The sequence below is a fragment of the Temnothorax nylanderi genome, unplaced genomic scaffold (assembly GCF_030848795.1).
Source record: "Temnothorax nylanderi isolate EJ_2023f unplaced genomic scaffold, tnyl_v1.0 TNYL_tig0696_pilon, whole genome shotgun sequence".
NCBI classification, from domain to species: domain Eukaryota; kingdom Metazoa; phylum Arthropoda; class Insecta; order Hymenoptera; family Formicidae; genus Temnothorax; species Temnothorax nylanderi.
In genome coordinates this window covers 729-22,623 of record NW_027249758.1, presented here as the reverse complement: position 1 = coordinate 22,623, position 21,895 = coordinate 729, and the positions used below count along the sequence as shown (strand labels likewise).

The window sequence follows — 21,895 nt, the reverse complement described above, 5'->3', positions numbered from 1 at the left end:
GATAAAGGAAAAAGGAAGGAGTATAAAAAATGATTCTTGGTTTATTTTGTTCTGTGTTGTTATGTTATAGGTGTAGACGGTTATGAATGGAAGAAAGGAAAGACAGGAGACAGTGGAATGGAATGATAGAAAAGGGAAGGAAGGAGAGCAACAAATGAGGAGCCGATAGGAGGACCAGGAAGGAAGGCCGGAGGGAGGTTAAAGGAAGGGGCGGGGAGGGTATTAGTATGTGAGGCCGCCCAAAGGCCAGATTTTATCAGGGTATAAATAGCATGTAAAGGTTTGGGTACGTTCCTTAAAAACGTCTTGTAAACCCGAGAGGGACACAATAAACGATTGATTGAAATAAATGTTTTATTAACATTAAATAAATGTTTTGTTAACATTAAATATACGTTTTTTTTAAAATTGAATAAATAATTTATTAATATTAAATATATATAATTTATTAGCACTTTGAAGAATGTTTTTTCTAACGTAAAAGTAAATATAGATATATCTTTTTATAGCATACAATTAAGAAACTTAGGCAAACAGATTCTAATAAAATATCCTTCCCGTAATGCAACATTCGATAGAAATCATGAATAGTTGAGTGGTATTAGATAACAATCTGCTGTTCAATTATAAGCCTCACAATTACTACGTTTACGCGAGCGTTACTTCTGTAGTAACTTACAATAATTCCTTCGCGTAAACGGGATTTTGTAGTAACTTGCGATAATTTACTCCGCGTAAACGAGTGATATATCGTAAGTTACTACAGAAGTAACGCTCGCGTAAACGTAGTAAATGAGAGGTATAAACTCTACCAATGCCATATAACTCCAAATATAAAAATACTGTAGACGACTGGTTAAGAACACCAGGAACCAAACTGACTACCCGGTAAAAATTTTTTTATATAAAAACATCTATAATATATACATATATATATATGTATATATTGTCCGCGTTCGGTTAAACTCGGAAACATTCGGGACGCTCGACAGCACACGGATGTACCTTCGCTTTGGTGTGCGTTGGCAGCATGTGGAGGGGATGCGCTGCTAGCGCATGCCCAGGGGCCCTATTCTGTTTGTCGTCGGTGTCGTTAACGGTGTCGGCGCAGTTTTTACACGATATGAAAAACCTGCGCAACGACGCTTATCGAACCGACAATTATCGGTAGGTAAGAACGGAATACGGGCCTAGCGCATCTCCTCCACATGCTGCAAACACACACCACAAAGTGAAGGCATATCCGGTGTCGCACATATGTGTCTGGTATATTTATAGTCAAGGTCGATAAATGGACGCGGCGACAGCGTCGCATGGTCGCCATTTTTGACCAGTGAGTATGTATCAGTCCGCGTCATACTATAAGTATTACACTGTATGTGCGTGCAAGCAGCAGTTGAAAAAGAGTGTAAAATGGTGTAAGACAAACAGTTACAATGCCAGCCTGCTGTGCAAAAAATTGCAAAAACCGCACTGAAAATGGTTTTTGTATGTATGGTTTTACTTCCTTTATGGAAAAATACACTCAACTTTTGGTGTTAACCGTTAAAAAAACACCATAGAAAAACCCTTAAAGTTGGGTGTGATTTCGGACCGCCAATTGAAGGTTAACCATCATTTGAAGGTTTCTGCCATTTCTGCCGCGGGAATCGCGTGGAAAGTTGTAAACCCATGTGGCGCCTCGTTTCGCGTGGAAAGTGTATGCGTGGAGGCAGTAGGTTCCGCCCCCCTGCGGGGGGCTCCACTATTATTAAACTAGACACATAGTGTGCCTTCAAAGTACATGCGTGGGCTTTCCACGCGTGGAAAGTTGTAAACCCATGTGGCACCTCGTTTCGCGTGGAAAGTGTATGCGTAAACTATTTCGACATATATATAAGTCATTTATGCCTTCTAATACTCAAAATTACATGTAATGCCCTCTAGCAGGATCACTTGTCACTCGAATCAATTGTCCTAAGGATAATTTATCATCGGATATTTCGTCGCTAGATCGAATGTCATTTGAATCAATTGTCGCGGATCAAATATCGCGGATCATTTGTCCTCGGGCCAGCAGTCGTGTCACCATTTAATGGAAATGGAAGCCTAAAAAAATTAATATTGTAACGCAATTATTATAATGCTCAAATCATAAAATATTTACATTATCTATGTCTGCCAATACAATATAATTTTTTATTCATATTGCATTCTATATAATGGCAATGTTATTATATATTTGACAGGCGAATCAAAATAGCTTCGAATCGATATCGAAATGATGAAATATCGATGTCTTAACAAAAAATACATAATTTGCCTGTTTAAAGTCTGGCGCGATGAATGTATGTCACAAATAATCTCTTCTTTTAAAAAATGTCATATAGCACAAACATCGAAATAAGCTTCAAATTTCGAGGATTATTTCGATATGCATATCGAAATTACATCATGATGTAATATCGATGATTTCGACGTCAAATAGACGTCGATTCGATGGGTCATTTCTCTCTGGGTAGGGCCTAAGTCAAATTTTTTAAATAAAAACCCCTATTTTTTATTGTACCATCTTTCTCTATTAATTAATTTGAACAACTTTTGTTTGAAAAATTCTTTTAGATAGATAGATAAATAAGTTTTATTTCAGCTTATATGGCCACGAAATGGACCTACATCAATAACAATACCGCAGCTCAGATTTAACGCAGTTTACCGACACGCACGCCGTTCCCAAATTTTCATTTACTATCCCTTAATAGAGCGCTTTTCTTTTCTTTCTCAAATCTATTTAACTAATCTACGCTTTCAGGTTTACAAGTTCCATCCGTTATTCCTCTAATTTCCAGGTTTGATTTCTCAAATTTAGTACAGTCTTTTAGAAAATGTTCCAGGTTCCCTAATTTTTCTTTACAAAAAACACACTTTCTCGCCTCCTCATTCGGCCAATATTTATTACATTCCTCTGCGTTCCCGCATCTTACTCTCGCTACCATCCTTTGCACACCCTTCTCTCCGCTCACGCCGAGATATCTCGGTAATTTAAATTTACATAACAGTTTGTAACTTACATTATATTTTGACTTTTGGATATCATTGAATATTTTCTGACCAGTCACATCTCGCAGCTTCCTATTTCCCCACTCACGTTTAATCTTCTGCTTTCTAATTCAATTATTCCCGCTGGACTATACCCGGCTTCCAACAATAATTTATCTCTTGTGATCGCGCTCTTTATTCTACAGTCTTTATCGTTTTTCTCTTTCAGGCATTCTTTTAACAGTGTATTGCACCCGGTCTCAATTTTCTCTTCAAAGTTTAGAGCCCTACAAACGGTCTTTAAAAGAAGTTTGTCTCTCATAGTTTCTGCATAAATAATATAGTTCGGCGTCCAGATATCTAGTCCTAACACCCACTTAATATATCTAATTTGTAAATTCTCTATACCTTTCCATTCCTTCATACCCCAAATTTCAGCACCATAAGATATCACACTCTCGACTAGCCTTTCAAACAGCCACATTCTCTTCTTAAAACTATTACTAAAATTTCTCTCTCCAAACCTCCAGACGCATCGCGAACCCTCCCTTCTTAACCAATTTGTCTATGTGTTTGTTATGCTCCGCATTCTTTCTAAACATATATCCTAAATATTTGACCTCTTTGACCTCTTCTAATTCCGCATTGCCCCATCTCCAAGTTCTTTGTTTCCTTTTTCCTCTCCCTCTCTCGAACACCAGGATTTTTTATTTTTCACTGTTCAAAATTAGATCTTTTCGTTTCAAATATCTCTTTAGCAAGGCCATCATATCCTCCATAGCTTCTTTATTCTTCGCTATAATCACCACATCGTCCGCGTATGCCAGGCTAAATATTCTCTCCTTACTACCTCTATTCCTCCTACTCCTCTCCTTTCCAGCTCCTCCTCCAGATCTGCCGTAAATAGTGCAAACAAAATTGGGCTCAACGGGCAGCCCTGACGGACTCCTTCCTTTTGCCAAAATCTGCCTGTATTCACCCCGCTTATTGTAACCTCTGAAAAATTCTTTTATTTGCTTAATACTTTTTGAGATATTCAAGAAAAACTTGGTAACTTTTTCAATATTTAGCTTATGATATTTTGATAATTGTTTGCCAGAGGAAAAAGTGGTATAGAGGACTTTTTGACTTGATTTTGTCTTAAGAATATGCTGTAGCACTCCAATTTTTTTAAATATTTGTAAACACTCCAAGAAGATGCATACACAAATATTTAAAAAAAATTGGAGTATACTATTGCAACAGCACATTTTTGAAATAAAATTAAGTTAAAAAGTCCTCTGTACCACTTTTTTCTCTGGCAAACAATCATCAAGATATCACAAGCTAAATATATATTGAAAAAGTTACCAAGTTTTCCTTGAATATTTCAAAAAGTATTATATATTATATAAAAGTATTATATAGAAAGATGGTACAATAAAAATAGGGGTTTTTATTTAAAAAATTTGACTTAGGCCCTATTGGGCTCAATACAGGCCCTGGATCCAAAATCCAATAAGATCGTCCAAACCTTTCAACTTTTATCTGAAACACTTTTCCAATAAACCAAGCCGTCAATTGACACTTAACGAAAATTAACACAATAACATTTAAACGACACCCAACGATAAAGGAATCATGGCGACACTGATTAAATCGACATAGAACATTAAAGGTTAACACTCTGTTAACACCAAACCAACATCCAACGATGAGGATCAATCTCCAACCTACATTAAACATTGAGGCTTAATCCTCAACCTACACTAATTATTGAGAATAAACTCCCAATATACACTCATCATTGAAGATTAAACCCATAATTTACCTAAACCTTAATGGTCAACACTCAATCTACACCTAAATTTAAGTGTTGACACTTAACTTTGATGACAAACACTAAACTTACGCCCAAATTTGAGTGTTAACCATCAAAGTTGAGTGTACTTTTTCATAAGGGTTTCTCTATCGAATCCGCTCCGGTCAAAAGATCGTCCACATAGAACTCTTCTCTAATGATTTTCGCTATTTCTGGCCATAGTTGCTCGCATTGCTCCGCTAATTCCAAGAGGCACTTTACGGCCAGATACAGTGCTGCCGCTGTACTATATGTCACTACGTTTTGTTCGAATACTTCTACCGGATCATGGGGATTCGCGCGCCACAATATCCTCAGTAACGAACGCTGTTCCGGATCCACTAATATCTGTCTAAACATTTTCTCCACGTCTGCTGATACAACGTATAAGTACATTCTGAATCTCAGAAGTATTGAGAATAAGTCCTCTTGGAGCTTGGGCCCTATCATTTGAATGTGATTCAATGAAATACCGTTATCTGTAGGGGCTGATGCGTTAAAGACTACACGAATTTTAGTAGTTATACTATCGTTACGAATGACACAATGGTGTGGCATGTAATAGGCTATTTCGGTATCTGAGATATTTGGTACTTTACTCATATGTTGTAGACTCTCATATTCCTTAAGAAATGCTATGTATTGTTCCTTAAGTACAGGGTTCCTTTTTAATCTTGCTTCTAGTCTCTCCAAAGATCGCATAGCGCCCTTGTATGATTCGCCTAACACGCTTGGATTTTCTTTCAGTGGCATGCTGACTACAAATATGCCGCTTATGTCGCGTTTGCATGTTTGTGAGAAATGCAATTCACACTCCTTCTCTTCTTGGGAAAGTACACCTTTTGGGTTGAGTATTCTTCAAGCTCCCAGAACTTGGCTACTTGCTCGTGTATGTCAACAGACTTGCTCAAATGACACCGTGTTGAAGTCATACTACTACCGACTAAGGCTGAAGTCACATGGCATGCATTTTCCGCGTAACGCGTAACCGCGTAACCAATTAGAAGCGTTTCGCATTTTCGGTTACGCATATTCGCGCTTCTGATTGGTTACGCGATACGCGTTACGCGGAAAATATCAGTCCATGTGACCGCACCCTAACGGTCCCGCTGCTATCCATCCTAATTTCGTCTTTTGCATTGTAAGCTGCGACTTGCCTATCTTAATTTGTCCAATACACAGGAGGCTCCAAAACCAATCCGCACCAATAAGAATGTCTACTCTATCAGGTATATAAAATCGGGGATCTGCTAATTTAATGTTCGAGGGGATTGGAATGCTACGTTAATCTTACTGTTGGGTAGGCTACCTGTTATTTTTGGGATGACAAGACACGACAAGTAAAACTCGTGTTTGCCGTAACATGGAGCAATTTTAACTCTACACTTGTGTTTTATTTGGCAAGATGCGCTATTGATAGCCTCCAGATTTATTCTCACCTCAGTTTTATCGAGTTGTAGATCATCGCAAAGTTTGTTTATAATCAGATTAGACTGCGACCCGGGATCAAGTATTGCACGAGCCTTATATGTCTTGCTATGTCTATCCTCTACTAATACTATTGCGGTCAACAAGAGAACGTGATAGTCATTGGTCCTATGCTGAGAACACAAGACTGACGAAGGATTAATGTTCTCCACTGCGTTTGTAGCCTGCTCCGATGAAGGCTTCTCAAAATGTATAAGTGTATTGTGCTTGCTAGAGCACTTTTCTACATGTGCCACCCTTGCAGTTTTTTATAAAGTGTCCTGGTTTTATGCAGTTCAGGCACAACTTCGCGTTTTTTAAAGATTCTACTCGTTCCTGCGGAGAGAACTGTAGGAACTTGGAGCAGTTTGATAAACGATGTGCTTCCTTGCACACCACACATTCCTGTTTTTTAAGAAGAAACGATTTAGATTTTACGGAATCTGATTGTTTAGATTTGTACGTGCCTTTCTTATTTAACTCTAACGTGTCTAACATATTTGCTCTTAGGTTAAGAAAACTCTTGAACTCTTCTAATGTTGGGAGATCTCTATCCGCGCGTTGCTTCTCCCACTCCCTCGCCGTGATACTATCTACTTTGCTCGAAGCTAAATATATTAGTAATGCGTCCCAATGTTCCGTTGATGGACCCAATACATTTAATGCTCTTAGATGCTTGTTGAGAGTATCTATCATATTACGAATTTGACTAGCTGACTCCTCTTTCATTAAACTTATGCTGAAAATGGCTTTAATGTGATTGTTTGTCAGTAAACTTTTATTGTCAAACCGATCGCAAATGGTTTGCCACGCTATCGTATAGTTCGCAGCTGAAAATTCCAATGATTTAATGATTTGAGCGGCATTACCCTCTAACGCGGCCTTTAAGTAATGGAATTTCTGTATTAGATCTATAGTTTCATTGCTATGTATGAGTGACTCGAAAGTATCTCTAAACCCAAGCCATTCGTCAATATCACCCTTGAACTTTAGCAACTCTATTGTTGGTAGTCTAATACCCGGCGTTTTAAAAATGATATGTTGGTTTGCTTGCCTCGCTACGTTCGGAGTAGGATCCGCCTGTTCATGCGTTGTGTGTGCGGATGTTCCTTGTACAGGCACTGAATTACGGACTTCGTTTGTTACTGCACTCGGAGGCTGTATTGTCGCTACGCCTCGAACCAGTAAGCCTTCTGCCTGCGCTATTAATCTAAAATAATCTTCCTCGAATTTCTCGCGATACTGCACTGTTTCTCGTTCGTCATCAGTGAGCGCGTCAATGTCTGCTTGTACTGCGTTGTATCTTTCATATGCTTCTCGTATAGTACTGAGGCGTTCTCGTATCTCTAATTTGTTTACTTCCTCTAACGCTTGTGTCGTATCTGGAAAGCTATTTATTACCTTAGCGATATAATTCTTAAATGTAGTAACTCTACCTTTAATGTGACCTCGCCTTTTAATTAACGCTTCCATTTTGTTTGTGTCACTACAATGACTACAATGTGATTACGGCGCAATGTATACAATTTTACGTGTCGCGTGTCGCGGTTATGACCATCGAATAAGGTTATTAATGACTACAATGTGATTACTGCGCAATGTATACAATAACTATCGAATAAGGTTATGAGTGACTACCATGTGATTACTCCGTAATGTATACAATAACTATCGAATAAGGTTATGAGAGAGGGGAAGGGATTAACCTGCTCACTTATCTGCGTTACGCGCTGCTTCCTGAGCTGCCGATGCGTCGATGCTAGCGATTTGCACCTCCGCTCCGTCATTGTTGTACCGACTGCGCCAACCGCTACTTCTGCTTGCTCGATGTTCGGAAGATCGCCTGATTCCCTCTCTGCATGATCGATATATGCTCGATGCTCGGATCGTCTGATTCCCTCTCTGCGTAATCGATAGACGATCGATACACAATTTTCGTCTGTGCGTTCTCTTGATTGATTTCCGATGCAATTCCAAGACCAGAATTGCGCCTTGCACACCACGAGGCCTGCGTATTTCTTTCAGCGGGCTCACTATTTGCGAATCGAAGGTGGCTACTGGCTTTGTTCGACTCGATTCATGAGTCTTGATCTCACGCTTCTTTATACCTTGTGTGTCTGCTATTCGAGTGCCGAACTGTCCTTGTTGCTTGACATCCGGTTCGAAGGACCAAATTATGATGAGGTATTGAATGCGTACAGTGGACTGTATACATTGGATTTCACGAGACGTACAATGCGGTTCAACGTCTTCTCGCCATCTTGTCGTCTTCCTTTCGCGCACGCGCAGTTACATAACCGTCACAGAGTTAACAGGCGCTAGAGGCGTTATAGCCGACTACTATTAGACCACCGTTACAACGAAACCAAAATACAAGAATTATATGAAACTCAACACTGTGTAAGTTGTATTTTGTACAGCTTGAGTTTGGCCGCGATGAAATTTTCTGTAACATATTACGCATTTAAAAACGTTATCGCCTACAAAACGTTTTTGGCCAGACTCACGCTGCAAATGCTACAAATCTTACCCATCTCGACAAATAAAAGAATGAAAAAATATGCTACAAAGTCGGAGTGTTTATTGCCGGAAATGAGAAAAAATAATTGTAGAAAAACTCAAACAAAAATAGTTTTTCTTGAAATAGAAACGAAAATGTACGTCAGTCTTCTTCGGGTGACCTCCATTTGGACACGTAACGATTGGACACTGCTCGATTGGACACTGCACGATTGGACACAGTACGATTGGACACGCACATTGTACGATTGGACACCGCACGATTGGACACCACATGATTGGACACCATTCTATTGGACACCGCGTGTGACTGCAGTGGGTTCCGCCCCTCCTACGGGGGGGGGGGGCATCACCTTCAAAAAACTAACTTATCCTAACCCAACCCTGTTGTATGTGTGACTCTCTCACACAACAATTGGATTGGCATACGTGTCCAATAGTGCGGTGTCTAATCGTGCGGTGTCCAATCGAACAGTGTCCAATAAAACGTGTCTAATTGAGCGGTGTCCAATCGTTACGTGTCCAAACGGGATACGGGGATATCTGTCTTCTTCTTTAAGCCGCTTGATCGATTCCGAGCGTTGCGGACTTATCTGCATATATCTGTTTATCGGATATATGTGGGACCTACAGTTTAACGCCGATTCCGAAAGTATATGCAGGGAGAGAGAATGTAAGTGTGTGTGTGAGACAGAAGGAGAGAAGAGGGTGGGAAGAGGGGTGGAAAGGGGAAAAAGGAGAGAGGGAGGGAAACGGATTAGTTTGGGGCAGTTTCGGGTAGGTTTAGTTGTATTGAATTAGGTTAAGTGATAGGTTGAACTGGGTTTTTTATGTTAGAATGGGTAATGTTAGGTTAAATAAGAGTAGTGAGGGTGGGGTGGGAGGTAGAAAGGGAAAGAAAGCATAAGAAAATGTTATATATTCTTAAGTTTTTGGTCAGATTTTTACAAATCTGCTACTTTAAATGCGATTTTCACTATTTTCCCTTCATATCAGCTTGAAATAAACGTTTGATAACAATTTAGCACATAAAGAAATATAAGAAAACATTCATAAGAAACGTTTCATCGCCAAAATCGGCGAAAATCAGGTTACTTTACATTCTCCTTTACATTTTATATTTGTTAAATTTAATTAACGTAGCGGACATATGTTAAATCTACACATGTATGTGTTGATTACTTTACACAAAAACTTTAACCAGCAGATTTTTTTACAAAAGGAAAAAAATTTTTCAACCGTGTAACAATTACACACACACACACACACACACATACACACACACACACACACTCCCGCGCGCGCGCGCGCAGGATCGCTGCCATTACCTCTCTACAACTGAAAACCTTATGTGATGCAAGTCGTGCTATTCCAATGATGGCATGTTAGCATCTAGTTTAGTATAGACATTTGTGGTAAACAGACGTGCCACTTTGAAGCGCCTCAGAAAAGCCTGTGCATTACTTATACGTGCCTGTAGTGCATCTCTGAAGCGCTACAAAGTGGCCTGTTTGTAGAGGTCTGTAGCGCTACAAAGTGGCCCGTTTGTACGAATTTGTAGCGCTTCTCTGTGGTGCTTCAGAGTGGCCCGTCTATACGGGTCTATAGCGTTTCTCTGAAGTGCTACAAAGTATCTCGTCTGTTTGGGCCCTAGCTGTACTTGCGTTATAAGTAACGCGCATATTATTCCTCAACCCTGATTTTGTGAGAGCGAGAAAAAATAATCAGAGAATTTATTGTAATTTAGCGGCGAGTTTATTAGCGGCGATGGATCGAACCGTGGCGCCCTGCATCGACTTTTTTCAATACGCTTGCGGCACGTGGAATCGATTGCATGTGATACCAGAGGATCGGAGTGCCATCAGCACCTTCGAGATACTAGCTGATCAGCTGCAAGTGATCCTGAAACGCGTTCTCGAGGAACCTCCAAATGAGAACGACAATAATGCCACTCTTAAAGCGAAGATGTTCTACAGGTCGTGTATGGATATCCGTGGGTATAAATGATTCATAGGATGTCTCAAATGATCGTAATCTGTCTCTCTTTTTTTATTATATATTTTGATAAAAAATTTAGGACCGATTTTATTTAGAGGCTAGAATTTGAAGAAACGTCTAACTATACATAATAGAATGTCTATATAAATATTTAATACTGATATTAAAGACTTCCGAATTAAATTTTATGCATCTATATATATATATATATATATATATATATATGAATAACGAAATATTAAATTAAATTTTTGGACACACAAATCGTGTTTTATTGACATATTTTTAACCAAAAATACTTGAAATGACTTCTGATAAATATCTTTAAATTCTCGATAAACAAAATAGCAGTATGCCAGCAGATTCTAGCAGAATATGCAACGGATTGATTAACATCAGTTATGTTCATATTAGGCATATGTTCTGCTAACAAAATCTATTGATATAATTTGATGGTAGATTGCCAGTAGAAATTGAGCATTTGTCACTTTATAATCATTTAAATAGTTGCGAATGGTAAATTCTGCTCAATTTTTGTAATCAATCAATCATTACATTCTATTAGCAGATTCTGATATATGATATTTCTGCTGGCACAAAACCAGCCATGTAAGTATTTATTTTTTGTTGATTTTGCAGCAGATACTTTGCAAAATTTGTTTTCGACAGGTTTGGATATTTAATTTTTTGCTACAAAAGGCTATAGCTATACCTATTTAAAATAAATAATATTTAAAAAACTCTAAATTTATATTATTATTGTTAGTTTATGTTTTAAACGCAGAGTTAAAAATTATATAAAAGAGTTAAGCATATATATATATTTATTCTATGTCTTATATGATACGCGCGCTATATATAGATTAACCTAATACTTACTAACGATTGGTGGAGACATAAATTACTAGCATAAGACTGTCTTTTCTATATATTTTTATGTTTCCGGACCTTGCTAGCTTCCGCTTTCTTCTTGCAAGCACTTACCTGTTCTTCCGTCGTTCGTGCAATAGCGACCTTTTGTATTTCTTTATAGTAATAAATTAGTGGAAAATAGATATCCTTGATTATTCTGCGCCATCAATTATCAAGTGTTTATTTATACGCATCAGATTGAAAGATGTTGTGTAAAAGCGATAAATCGGTTTATAATCGGCTGATCTCGGGTTTGATTCCAACATATGCTTTGTTTAATATATGTCTCGGTTTATAAGAGGTTGATTAGAAAGATAAAATTTGTATGGCCAAATAGAAGATAAAATTTGCGAATTTATTTCAGAGAAAGGAATAAATGGATACAATTCTTCGCTTAGATGTTATTTATTTTTATATTTGAGATGTAGAAAATTAATTTTGTGATATAAAACTTATTAAGAATATAGGAGTTTTCTCATTGAAGACAGGGCCAAAAATTTCAAGTTTTGCCATGATTCCGTAATTTCTAAGAAAGCGACCTGTTATTTTTTTATCTAGTTTTCCTCAAGACATTTTGCTCTATATGTAGATTGAACTTAGATATGGAATTTATAAAAATTGTTTTGTCTCTGTTATTATTATAAATAACATCAATTTTTATGCAAAAATTAGAGTTTTATATTTATGTTGTTATCATTTTGTAGCAACATTTCTTTAATGGTTCATTTTAAGTTTAATCTGTAAAGCAAAATATCCTGAGAAAAACTAAACAAGAAAATAGCAGATTATTTTTTTTAGAAGTCCTTAGAAATTGTGATAAAATGCAAAATTTTTGGTTACGTCTTCGATGACAGAAAATCCTATATTTTTAATAAGTTTTGTAATCCAAATTAATTTTCTACGTCTTAAATCTAGTATAGTAAATAACGTCTAAACGGAAAACTATCTATTCATTCCTTTTCCTGAAATAAATTTGCAAATATTACGTCTTCAATTTGATTTCCGATACTCCCCTAAAGGATTAAAAGTTTTGAGTGCAGTATTTTTGTATAAGCAAATATTGTCGTCAGTGACAGCTTTATGTGCCCAAATTTTTAATTTTTTTTTTCGTTTTTGATGTAAAACCGACCCTAGCCCTCTACATTTTTTGTGCATAGGGGAGACCGGGGCGAAGTCGGCCCTTTTTTTTCGGTGCCAATTTTCAACAATAAAATAAATCATTTTAGTGAAATACAGTATACCATTGTAAAGAGTGAACCCTTGGCTACAAAATTTATATAGGCATTTTTGGTCTACGTCGCTTTGTTCAACCGGTATAGAGTAAAAACGACAAAAGTGCAAAAATCGAAAAGTCCAAATTCCCGGGGCGGAGTCGTGTCTTCATTCTCGGACTGGATTTTAAATAAAGATACATAATTTTGATCATAAAAAATAATAGAATACACTTTATTAATTGTTTTTTAGTAGAAAATGGAAAGCGGAAGATAATTTCAAGAAAATTAATTTTCTTTTTTGCTAACGGTTAAAGCATGTAAAAACAGAGTCTGACGAGCGCACGCACTCGTTGTGTGCCTTACGCTTGCACGAAATGCACTGTTTTTCATCGGCTCTGTTTTCTATTATCTCCGAGCATACGCAGCACATATTATTTAGCTTTCTTGACTTCGTTTTGGCTTGGAAACGACTTCGCCCCGAACACAAGTTTTAGGTTTGGTCGTTTATAAAATAATAGAAATCAATGAAAATAAAAAAACTGCACTGGATTCGTGTTCAGCATGCATTACTCTTTAGAATCGCTTACTTTGAGATTCGGAGACTATAATACTTAAGATATTACAAACTTTCGACGCGGAAGAAATTTTACTTTCGACCTGCGAAAACACGTTTGCTTCGATAAGAATCACAACATGGCACGTAACCTCACTAAACTTTGTTTGTTACGTGGGCACCATAAGCCGCGCTTACAGTATTAAGCGTCGTATACAATGGCAGCAGGAGTATTAGTCTAAGAGCTGACGACACTTTTGGCCAAGTGATTTTGTAAAATACGATTTTCCGTTTTAACCTGCGTGGACGACTCTCCTTCGATAATCCGAACACCTGGCTGGCCGTACCTGGGGGGTTCAGAAGTACGCAGGTAAGAAAAAAAAACAGATTTTCAAGTCATAGTATAAGTCTCAATTTTTATCGGATATTGATAATTGGTCACTCAGGAACATGCAAATAAATTGCCAGTTCGATTGCTCGGGGGAATTAGTCGCCAGGCTTAATTATAAAGAATTAAAAACAATTATTTTCAAGTCCCCTTACGAAAAAGTAGTATTAGCAATCAGTACTCAGTACTGAGTGATCAGTACTCGTAGTATTGAGAGTATTAGTATGTTAATACTTATGAATACTGCAGAATGGTCAGTACTGTGTCTGTCAGTGCTTACAGTACTGGCAAGTACTACAAGCAATAATACTCATTAGTACTTCAAAGTATTGAAGTGGTCAGTACTTTATCAGATTAATATTCGGAGTACTATCATGATAGTACTGCCAGTACTGTAAGAACTAATAGGCACAGTACTGACCATTCTGCAATATTCATGAGTATTAACATACTAATACTGTCAATACTACGAGTACTGATCACTCAGTACTGAGCACTGATTGCTAGTACTACTTTTCGTAACGTATCTTGGAAATATTAAATTAATAAAATACTAAATTAACACACTAAACTATCAATATGACGTTATTTTGATATCATCTTGACTTTTTGTTCTACTTGGATAGTACTGCGCAAGTAGGGGAGAGTGGGCTCCCTTGAGCCACGGGGTCCAATGTGACAGTGCGAGTTTTCTGTATTAACGTTCTGCAAAATAGTGACGGTGGGTATGAAAACTTTCGTTTTCACAAAACATATAACTTCCATCAAAAAATTATGCCGAAATAAGCATATATACTTTAGTTAAAGGCAGATATGTAATTGGAGCCTTGCAAAGTAAATTTTTACTTGTCATAACTTTTTGATATGTATAATATGGATTTCTAAGGATTCTACAGTTAAAAAAAAATTCATAAGACGTTCGTCTAGGATCTAGGTTCAATACCAACGTGCGCACAAAAACGTTTAATTGTTCTGTATCTGAAATATTTGCGATAAATAATATCGATGTTCAGTGGGGTCCAATGTGACGCAGGTTGATAGGGTCCTCTGTGCCACGCTTACAGAACTACCTAACCTACCAACGTGACAGCGCGAGTTTCCGTAGTGTGTTTCGATCGCGGAATAGTAAATGTTAGTGCCTAAATTTTCCTATAAAATGAAATAATTTTCATCGATAAATCATATCCACACTTTCATTTTCTCTTTTTTTCACCCTTTAGTTACAGATCACATGTAATCGAGTCGCTGTGAGGCAATATTCGTTGATCTCTGCTAGGTTACGACAAAAAGTGAGGTTATAGGACTTTGTTTTCAGTTTTCAATTTCTTAGGTCATCTGATGAAACAAATATGACACGATTATTGATAAATTGGTTCTCTAGCACAGTCTTGGTTTTTCAATTGACCAAAGATTTGTAATAAACAGGATTTAAACAGATCTCTTCTACGTGTCACAGGGTACCCTACCTTTCACATTACATGTCACAGTGTACCCTACGCTATGGCTCAATTGACCCCACGCGTGGGATCCACTGTGACAAACGCAGCATTTCGAAATATCATTATTTTTCCAAAATATTTCTGAAAATTTACTTCTTAAATCATTTACAAACAAAGTTTATTATATTAAACATCGAATAGTCTCATTTATATTATAATGAAGTTATTAAAAACCATTTTTAATGTAATTTAAAAAAAACGTGGTTCAAGGGTGCCCACTGCGCCTGTACCACACGTTAGTATCCCACGAGTATTCGATAAGTACTAAAAGAGTACTGGAGGGAGTACTGGTGGGAGTACTGGAGAGAGTACTGGGGAGAGTACTGGAGGGAGTACAGGGGGAGTACTGGGGGGGAGAGTACTGGAGAAAGTACTGGAGGGAGTACTGGAGGGAGTACACTAGAAGAAGTACTGAAGGGAGTACTGAATGAGTATTGGATGAGTACTGGGAAGGAGTACTGACGAAGTCAGTATGGTCGAATTTAGTAGTACTTTGAGTACTTATGTCTCCAGTACTTTCACCAATACTTTTTCCAGTATTAAAACCAGTACTACTTTTTCATAAGGGTCATACTATAAAAGCTGGGTTTTTTTTAGGAACAAGTATAGTGCTAACACATGCCACCAAAAAAAGCCAAATAAATATTTTGGTGGCAACATCTCTAAAAAAATTATTGAAAATGCACAAAGCCGGCGCGCGGCGGAGAGGTCTGACGATGACCTCAATTGTTTTTAGCGTCCATGAGTTTTTAAAAACGTGTATTATTAACTATCATTATCGTATCAATTTATGAAAAGATTGATAAACAATAAATAGTGTGTGAAAATAAAAAAATGGCTGGAACGAACCCACTGAATAGCACGCTATCCCCTCCACGTGGCCATCGTCAGACCCCTCCGCCGGCTTTGTGCATTTTCAATAATTTTTTTAGAGATGTTGCTACCAAAATTTTCATTTGGCTTTTTTTGGGTGGTATGTGTTAGCACTATACTTGTTAGTAAAAGAAACCCAGCTTTTATAGTATGACTTGAAAATAATTATTTTTAATTATTTATAATTAAGTCTGGCGACTAATTCCCCCGAGCAATCGAACTGGCAATTTATTTGCATGTTTCTGAGTGATCAATTATTTATCAATATCCGATAAAAATTAAAACTTATACTATGACTTGAAAATTCGTTTTTTTTTTCAACTGCGTACTTCTAAACCCCCCAGGTACGGCCAGCCAAGTGTTCGGATTATCGAAGGAGAGTTGTCCACGCAGGTTAAAACGGAAAATCGTATTTTACAAAATCACTTGGCCAAAAGTGTCGTCAGCTCCCCGACTATATGCAGTAAGACGTAAGCAGTAAGTTATTGACCAATCACAGTCGATTATTTTTAAATTATGAAAATCCCATTAGTCAATAACTTACTGCTTACGTCTTACTGTATACTCCTGCTGCCATTGTAGACGACGCTTTAATGGCGAGTTCACACAACATACAGATTTCGAGATAATTGCAAAAACGACTCCGCCTCGGAGCCGACTTTGCCCTGGTCTCCCCTACTTTAATTCTGTACAAGAATTTTGTAATTCCGTAAAGCCAATTAAAAGTTGTATGCTTTTAACTAAATGTCGGTAATTACTGCCACTATAGGATCCCTTTAAGACTGTCTTAAATACAATTTTAAGATATTATAAATATAATCTAATTACAAGAGCCATATTAGCATCTTAAAACATTACTTGAGACGGTCTTGAAATAAGAACGGACTATGAATACGGCCACAGTGTCTATATGAGTAAGATATGTGTCTTATGTCTTGCATATTTTACTACAAAAACGAATTAACATAAAAACGTAGCTCGCATACGAGAGATCGGGGACGCCCCTTTGAAGAAAATCTTGGAACGTCTTGGTGGCTGGCCGGCGGTGGTGGGTACATCTTGGAGGCCACCGACTTATCCACTGGAGGTTCTCTTAGGTCGTCTACGCGGCGAATACAACGTAGGCGTCTTGATGGAACAATGGGTCGGTCCAGATGATAAGAACTCTTCAGCTAACATCCTCCAGGTGCGCCGGCAAAGTAAGGCCCCGTCAATCGACGGCTATACAACACGTCAATGTTCTAATGAACGGGAGTCGTTCAAATTTCACCTGAACTTTATTTTATTTAAAAGATTGCAAAATAAGGTTTAAAATAATCATGTTCTCTCCACTTTTTCAAATAATCTGTCTTCTTTGGGATACGCACTTATATTGCCCAAAAACTGATTACAATAAAACGATCAAATAGTTGTGTGTGTATTATATCATAAACCTCATATTACAGATACAATACGTAACACATTAAATAATTTTTGCGTTAATTATTTATTTAGATACTACTTAAGAAAAAAGTTCGGGTCATATCTGCACGCTCCTCATATCATATTACCGAAGTCTTTGTGATAAGAATATTTATAATTTCTCTTTCCTCACAATTATCCAGACTATACTCCGTTCAACGAGAGATTGAGAGTGGTTCTGCGCATAGATGGGCAAAGTGGGGAGAGCGTAGCGCGCTCGTATACGGCACCGCAGTGTTAGGGAAAGCTTTCTAGGCCTTCTGTGGGGGGAGACCTGCACGAGACGGACGAGTTTTCGTCCGATCTACTCTCAATCTCTCGTTGAACGGAGTATAGCAAAATATATACACTCACCCGCAAAAAATGGGTCACTTAAAATCAGCGCTAAAAAGCACCAAATTCAAAGTTACATATCTTTGTGAAAAATGATCGCAGAGTGATGTTTAAAAAAGCGTTTTAAAGCTTGAATCCTCAGCTTTCGAATGCTTTAAGGCTCGTTTCTCTACTAAGATTGTACTACAAACGGTGCTAATTTAAAGTCGACCTTGCAAAATTGAAGAAAAAACTTCAACTTTTATAGCATGCACGTTGAAAACAAAATTTATTCTCCAAATTTTATCAATTGCATCGTAAAATTTAACATTTTCTCTTTAAAATGTTTTTTTAATCATTGCGCTATCATTTTTTTTCACTGAGTTATGACAATTTGAAGTGAAGTAGTGCATTTTCAGGTCTTTTTTCTAAAAATCTGTATTCTGCCGCCGATATTTGTATCTTTTGAAACTGCTCTGTTGGCAAAATGGTGCAAATAATAAATTGCAATGTTTATACGGGAGTGACGAACCGCAGGGTACTTATCTCCGCTGTGACACACACACACACACACACACACACACACACACACACACACACACACACACACACACACACACACACACACACACACACACGCACACACACACACACACACATACACGAGGTGTAAGTCGGACCATGTAACCTCCCCATGAAAGAAGATAATTATTCAATTTTTTTCTCAAAATCGATCGAAGTTATTGTGTTTGAAAAGCTCTCACATCATTAAAATGACCACTGTCATTATCTGTATCAGTCGTGATCTGTATAAATTACTCGACCCAAAATACTCCATTTAGTCAGATTTAAATCTTGTGTGAGTGGCGTGTGTGTGTGTGTGTGTATGTCACAGCGGAGATAAGTACCCCGCGGTTTGTCACTCCCGTATAAACATTGCAATTTATTATTTGCACCATTTTGCCAACAAAGCAGTTTCAAAAGATACAAATATCGGCGGCAGAATACAGATTTGTAGAGAAAAGACCTAAAAATGCACTAGGTACTCACTTCAAATTGTCATAATTCAGTGAACAAAAATAGTAGTGCAATGATTAAAAAAGCATTTTAAAGAGAAATTGTTAAATTTTACGATACAATTGATAAAATTTGAAGAATAAATTTCGTTTTCAACGTGCCGCTATGAAAGTTGAAGTTTTTTCTTCAATTTTGCAAGGTCGACTTTAAATTAGCACTGTTTGTAGTAAAATTTTCGTAGAAAAACGAGCCATAAAGTATTCGAAAGCTGAGGATTCAATCTTTAAAAACGCTTTTAAAACGTTTTTTTAAACATCACTCTGCAATCATTTTTCACAAAGATATGTACCCTTATGAAAAAGTAGTACTGGTTTTAATACTGGAAAAAGTATTGGTGAAAGTACTGGAGACATAAGTACTCAAAGTACTACTAAATTCGACCATACTGACTTTGTCAGTACTCCTTCCCAGTACTCATCCAATACTCATTCAGTACTCCCTTCAGTACTTTCTCTAGTACTCCCTCCAGTACTCCCTCCAGTACTTTCTCCAGTGTACTCCCCCCAGTACTCCCACCAGTACTCCCTCCAGTACTCTTTTAGTACTTATCGAATACGTGGGATACTAACGTGTGGTACAGGTGCAGTACTTGCGCAGTACTGTCCAAGTAGAACAAAAAGTCAAGATGATATCAAAATAACGTCATATTGATAGTTTAGTGTGTTAATTTAGTATTTTATTAATTTAGTATTTCCAAGATACGTTACGAAAAAGTAGTACTAGCAATCAGTACTCGTAGTATTGACAGTATATTAGTATGTTAATACTCAAGAATATTGCAGAATGGTCAGTACTGTGCCTATTAGTTCTTACAGTACTGGCAGTACTATCATGATAGTACTCCGAATATTAATCTGATAAAGTACTGACCACTTCAATACTTTGAAGTACTAATGAGTATTATTGCTTGTAGTACTGCCAGTACTGTAAGCACTGACAGTCACAGTACTGACCATTCTGCAATATTCATGAGTATTAACATACTAATACTGTCAATACTACGAGTACTGATCACTCAGTACTGAGTACTGATTGCTAGTACTACTTTTTCGCAATTATTAATTGCATATTTTAAAAAAGCAGTCGGGAGACGCCATGCCAAGTGTTTCTCAATCACGTTTTAGATGTCAAAGAAAATTCTGTATTTAAGTTGTTTAACTGCGTACAGAAAAAGAGAAGCAAAAATATATGTTGAAATATTAAGTATAAAATTTGGCGTGGCGTCTCCCGACTGCTTTTTTAAAATATGCAATTAATAATTATATCTGTAATGCCTAATATAATAATAAGAAGAATAAATTGTAGTAAGTAATCAAGTATTTGTATATATTTTAAATCATATTTGTTATTAGATAATATTTCCTAATAATGTGTCAATTGTCTTAATATTTTATAATTAATATTATTTTAAATTTTTAGAAGTTTTTAATTTTGTACTTTGTACTTATTATTATATGTGTATTACATTTTTATTACCAAATAAACCTGTCTTATATACCAATTAATTTTTAAGACTTGTTTTTATTATTTAAACTTTTTAAACCTGTTTTTGGTTAAATTTATTTTGTATAAGTTTTTGTTTTTAAATTTTTTTATTATTTTAAACTTTTAAACCTGTTTTTGTTGGTAAAGTTTTTGTTTTTAAATTTTTTTAAATTATTATTTTAAACTTTTTAAACTTGTTTTTAGTTAAATTTATTTTTGTATAAATTTTTGTTTTTAAATTTTTTTTGTATGTTTTTGTTTTTACATTTTATTTTAAATTTTAGTTATTAAATTTATTTTTTTTATAAGTTTGTTTTTATTTATTAATTTTTATTTTCTGCATTTAATTTAACCTAGTTTAGGCAGCAGTCGGGAGTCTTTTTTTTTTTTAAACAATTTTTTTATTTAATTTTTTTATATAAGTTTTTGTTTGAAAATGTTTATTTTAACGTTTGAGAAAATGTTTTTTTTATGTTACAAAAACATCTATTTTAACGTGTTCTAAAATGTTTTTTTAACGTTTGAAAAACGTTAATTTAAGATTTGAATAAATATTTCTTTCACATTTAAAAAGTTTTTTTAAATATTTGAAAAACATCTTAAAAATTGTTTTTTTATGTATTTATTTTATTAGTTGTATAAAAATCTTAGTATTCGTATTAAAAGAACATTTTTCAAACGTAAGATGTTTTTCAAACATTTAAACAACTTTTCAAATGTGAAACAATTATTTTTAAAATCTAAAATAAACGTTTTATAAACGTTAAGAAACATTTTTTATTTATAAACTTAAGGATGTATGTGTGCCATCTCAAAAGCATTATCAAAAATCTAAAAATTTCATAGATTGTTCTATTATTACGTCTAAGTATCTGTGTAAAATTTCAGCACAATTCTCTTACTGGTTTAAAAGTTATTGTAATTAAGGATGTATTGGAGGTATTTCAAATATATTCAGAAAGTGCTGTAAATTGTTTCTAAATTAAATTAAAAATACTCTGTAAAATTTTGAAGTTATTTAAGAGTTATTTAAGTTTAAAGTTGATAAAATTAACATTATCCCTTATAGAGAATCGACACTTTGCTGTAAATATAAATAAAATATAAATAAACCATTAAGGTATTTCTTAAACTTTTTTTATGTGTAAAACATACAACATTGATATTGTATTTTAAGTTTCAAAATTTTTTGCCACAAAAAATCTCTTACTTCGAAGCATAGTATATCGTTTTCTGAACAACTATATTTTAAATATCTTCGTTGGCCGGTGAATGCAA

General features: G+C 36.0%; 1 protein-coding gene across 6 annotated transcripts in view; it reads left to right on the top strand.

The window, feature by feature from the left end:
* Positions 1-17,692, top strand: part of LOC139784880 (neprilysin-1-like) — a 47,574-nt gene extending 29,882 nt beyond the window's left edge. For 4 of the 6 annotated variants that reach the window (XM_071724059.1, XM_071724056.1, XM_071724057.1 and 1 more), the window contains exons 5-6: positions 10,593-10,838; positions 17,260-17,692. In XM_071724059.1, coding sequence (XP_071580160.1) covers positions 10,593-10,838; positions 17,260-17,594 — 581 coding nt within the window. In that variant the 3' untranslated portion in view covers positions 17,595-17,692. Of the gene's footprint in view, positions 1-10,592; positions 10,843-17,259 lie in introns of all 6 variants that reach the window. The other 2 variants (XM_071724061.1, XM_071724060.1) reach the window with 2 other exon arrangements.
* Positions 17,693-21,895: the final 4,203 nt, after the last annotated feature.